The 4,858-nt window shown below is 44.5% G+C and overlaps 1 protein-coding gene across 1 annotated transcript in view; it reads left to right on the forward strand.

The window, feature by feature from the left end:
* The window catches only part of LOC104525642 (CUB and sushi domain-containing protein 2), a 291,143-nt gene that overhangs the window by 239,927 nt on the left and 46,358 nt on the right, over positions 1 to 4,858 (forward strand). Inside the window, 2 exon segments of the mRNA XM_010168859.2 lie at positions 600 to 777; positions 2,576 to 2,721. Of these exon segments, the coding sequence (XP_010167161.2) occupies positions 600 to 777; positions 2,576 to 2,721 (324 nt within the window).

Consider the following 4,858-nt stretch of genomic DNA (forward strand, 5'->3'; position numbering starts at 1 on the left):
CGCTGCCTGTTCCTAATTGCCTCTCTTTAAGTTTGCAAATTCATTTGGACTTGGAAGATACCTAGTGCAATAGAACTGTCGTCTTGATTAATGAATTGAATGCTGCTGTCATACAAATCATCATTTCCCCCCTGCTCAGATGTGCTGTGTGAAAAGCCAGCTGCTTGGTGTTCTGATGCTGTAAGAACAAGTGGATAGATTTGCCCACTGGTGTGAGCTCGTCAGGAGCTGAATTTTCCATGCATGGGTGCAGACAGCTGGTGGAGCCCAAAAACTCTTACTAGGGCATAAGACAAGAGTTTATTTGCACACCTGGCTTTCACGTCTGTACAAAACACCCTGACAGTCTCCTTTCAGCTCTGAAGCACTTAATAAATTTATTGTAGTGGAATTAAGTTGAAAATGTTAGATGTGGTTCTGAAAGATAGGAATTATTTGAGGCAAGCTAAGCCAAGATTTTAGGGCTGGGTCCTCCAGAATTGCTATGTTCTTATCCAACAAAAAGGAAAGAAAAATGGGAAATAGAGGATCTTGAAGAGTTACTGTTTTTGGGGGGATATTTCTTCACTAGGTTTGTGTTTCTGTTTGATTACCTGCAGTGCCTTGTGGGGGGAATGTCACCACACAAAATGGTACCGTTTATTCTCCTGGCTTCCCCAACCAGTACCCCAATTCCCAGGACTGCACTTGGCTTCTCACAGTGCCGGTGGGATATGGAATCCATCTCAACTTCACTCTGCTGCAAACAGAGCCCTACAACGATTTCATCACTGTTTGGTAGGTACAGCAAAGGTGTGAGGACTGGAGTTGCTACCAAGGCTCCATTTTAGAAATGCTGAATAAATAGATCTGATATAGATAAATACACAGAATAAATAGATATGATGCTGATAGAGCATCTCTTGCTGTGGTGGGTGGGTGGTGTTGAGTCTGAGAGCAGGAGAAAGTATCTTCTGGGGACACGGGGATGAGGATTTGGAATTTTTTGAACTCTGGGTGTTTGATAGGGCCTTTATATAAGGACCATGCGCTGCAAAGTGGCCAAGGTGACTGTCTCCAAACACAGTTTATGTTACATTCCTGAAAAATGTAGGCAAGAGACTGCAAGGTCAGGGAAGGGAATGATCACTGGATGACTGGGCTGCTCGTGCCACGTGATGGAAATGTCATCCTTTGGGTCTTGAGAGAGGTCAGGACAGGAATCCTTGGCTTTCCTGCTGCTTTTGCCTCAGTCTTGTGCAGCTCACAAGAGAAGTTCCACCCTTGGCCCTGTAGCAGCACCTGTAAGACCTTATAGGTCATTTTTGCCATTAATTTCTGTGATCATCAGCAGTTAAAAATGAAGCACATCAGACCCCTGTGGTGCCTGGCACTGGCAGTCGCTGTCCCAATGCCACAAGTACCACGAGCAGGGGCTGAGCTGCCGGGGGTGCAGACCCACATCCCGGCTGCAGCGGGAGGGTGTTGGGTTGGCAGAGCTCTGCTTGTCCTGCTGATGGTGTCATCAGCCTGTCCCTTGGTCTCCAAAATGCTCTGCTGAATGGAATAAGGAAACATCTCGTGGGAAGCCTCAGGGGCTTTACAGAGGACACTTTATGAATGGTAAACGAGGTCTTTATCTCAAGCTGAATTTAGTTGAAATGAATCTTCTTCAGACTCACATAATAGGAATTGCCTTTTCCTTCTTGATTTCTCTGACAGATGTTTTTTGGGGCTCTTTTGGTTTGTTTGTTGTTTTTTTTTTTTCCTTTTGCTACCTGTCTGTGGATAGAGGCTGAATGAAGAAAAAGCCATTGGTAAATAATTTACATTTACCAATTGTCTTCTTTTGGTTTTATGGGGTTTTTTGGTTGTGGGTTTTTTTTTTTCAATCAGAGATACGCAGCTCTACAATCCCAGCTGATCTCTCAGGCTGCAGAGGAGATGCTAAGATGACATTAGGCACCAGAACTGGCTGTGACTGCCTTTTAAATAGCAGCAACTGGGAACTGTGACCTCTGATGTAAAATGGGCACAACACTGCTGCAGTTAATGAAGTGGCACTGATTTCTTCACCCCAGGAGCCTCACAGGCTGAGATCTTCCTTTCCTATTTGGAGAAGGGAAGAGAAATGGCAAATTACCAACTTGAAGCAGCTGAGGGAGCACACAGAGCTGCACTGGCTAAAGAGCTTGTGGCCACATTCTTGAGCTTGTAGCACTTAATCAATATCTGACTTTCAAAATATCTTTGTCTGCTGTGCAAACAGGGAGTGAAACTCCTTTGGAAAACTGGCCCTAATTCTTCAAGTTCTGAGGTTAAAAATGAAGATTGTAGTTGTAGTTGTCTACTGGGTGAGCACTGTACTGTCAGAAGAGATTATCCTGGTTATATAATGGAGTGGGGAGGGGGACTGGGGGTCCAGGTCAGCTGCCCAGGGAGCTGCTGAGGCTAATGTAGATGTAGAAAAGGGAGGACAAGGAAGGAAGAACATGGGAGGAGTTCCTGTCCGTGCAGTGTAGGAGATTGTTTATTGCCTAGAATTAAAGACAGGTAGTAATGCTCTTTTCTTCTGTTTCTGACATATGATTTTTAGGGATGGTCCACAGCAAACAGCTCCACAGCTTGGTGTATTCACTGGCAATTCTGCTAAGAAATCAGCCCAAAGCTCTTCCAATCAGGTCCTGATGAAGTTCCACAGTGATGCAGCCAACGGAGGGATTTTTGCCATTTATTTCTATGGTCTGTATTGCTCACTGAGCAGCATGTGCTTTATACCTGCCTATGGGACACAGAGGGGCATGGATCAGTTGTGACTTGTTGTGGGGGGGACTGGTTGTGGGGAAGAGAAGATGAGAAAAAAATACACTTTTACCTGAAATCTTCCATAAAGGGCCCAGATTTACAGGTTTGAGATTGAAGGTCTTTTATGCAATTGAGTGCTGGCAAGTGGTCCCACAGTCTGTGCAGATGTGGAAATCCATCTGTAACGTTGTGAATAATTCAAGCACAGATCAAGTGCCTGCAAACTAACAGCCATGCCAACCCTCCGCCTCTCTCTCTCTCAAGGTGATGCCTGTAAATATCGTCCTCTCCATGGCAGATCCCATTATGGATGGCTCTGCTTTGTTTAGTGAAAACTCTCCTTCCCCGCTGCTTTAGCTGGATGTGGTGTTGTCTTTCTAATGTGATGCTAAACCAATTGGGTCATCCTGATGTCCTGTTTTAAAATGGCAACTCTGTTCCAGCTAAGAGGTGACTTCATTTCTCTGGGGAGGAAAAAGGATTCCTGTAAATCCCTGAATTACTTGGAGATTCCTTGGTGTGAGTGCAGCTCATGCTATGGAGATGTTGGGTATTACATTGAAATGAGAGCATTTGCTTTCTGCCACTAAACAAGAGCCCAACTTTAAATTGGATTAGCTAACAGGTTCCTACGGCAGTACTGGGATTTTGGAAAGTGCAAATGGAGACCTCTTCTTGCTTCGGTAATTTTGCTGGCAACGACGCCAACAAAGTCTTCCGTGAATTATGGGATGAATCTGTGCAGGATGTCTTAGCTTCTGTTCAGTCCTGAAAGGCAAGTTTTGTACAGATAGGCTGAATTTAAAGAATGTTTGCTCGGCTTCGGAGGGAATTAGTTTACTGCTGCAAAACACTGTAAGATTTATATTACTAGATGATGGTGCGTGTATAACGGTTATGCAAAAAATTATGGTTCAGGCAGTTTGGCTCAGAAATGAGCAGTATGTAAATGCTGCTGCAGCTCAGCGAACGCTTCCTTTTGTAATATGAATTAGATAATATCATTGCTGTGGTTAGAGCCCATCAGCATATGTTGCTGTTCTTTAATCTTGTTAGCACTGTATGCTGAGGTTTCTTTAGCTTGTGCTTTATGTGGGGTACAAAGACACTCAGAGGTGGGAGAGGTCTGGGGTTGGTGTTGGTTGGGACTGGTACAGACCAGGGGTCATTTATAACCTCTGAACCAGCTGGGATCTCCAGCAATTGCTTGTTTTAATAAAAGTGTCATTTGCTGGCTTATTGCTCCCGTTGTATGTGGGACTTTAGTATAAAACCTAACCCCAAAGATTTCCGTGATGGAGGTGGTTGCCTCCAGGGTGAGATTCTTCCCTCTCTCCAGGCTCTCATTCTGCGTGTGCTGCCTTGCACAGCAAGAAGGATGTGGGAGAAAGGGGGTAAATTTTCACCCCGGGTTCAGGTAGTTAAATCTTTGGCATTGCCCTTTGGGGTGTAACTGCAGGAAATGCAATTTCCTGGGGATTTACAGCAATGTATATTTTCGTTTCTGTGTCTGGATGCTGGCAGATCTAGGACATAGGAGACGTCCTCCGTCAGCTTTAAATTGTCTTTTCCCATGCGGTGCTGATCAGCGCTGTGTCAGAGAACAGTTGCCCTTTTAAATGCCTGCAAAGAAACGGTTCCTGAGGGTGGAGGAAGGGAAACAAAAGGATGATTCACAGAGCTTCAAGATTCAATAGCATCCCTTGAAAAATGATGATGTTGCACCTATTATTAAAACGGGTTAGTTGAGGTGCCAGGGCCAACTGATGTGTGAGCGTGATGGGAAAGGGTTTTATGGCACAGTAACTCAAGGGGGTCCCAGTGTGGTTTCAAGGACAGGGCTCTGTTTTGTCCTGGTGAGAACAAATGGATGCGCTGTTGAAAGGAGCTTTACTGGTGCTGTATTGCCCATATGCTGAAGCCATCTTAATCACACCTCTGTATTGAAATGTCACCCATTAAGGAGAGGAGATTAATGCTGCGAATGCTGGGTTATCTTTCCACTTCAACAGATGCTGTCAAGCACTTTTAAAATAGCATTTAATTTAAAATTTTTTGTTACTATTTCCTTTTC

This window comes from Antrostomus carolinensis, unplaced genomic scaffold, assembly GCF_000700745.2.
Source record: "Antrostomus carolinensis isolate BGI_N321 unplaced genomic scaffold, ASM70074v2 scaffold3800, whole genome shotgun sequence".
NCBI lineage: Eukaryota > Metazoa > Chordata > Aves > Caprimulgiformes > Caprimulgidae > Antrostomus > Antrostomus carolinensis.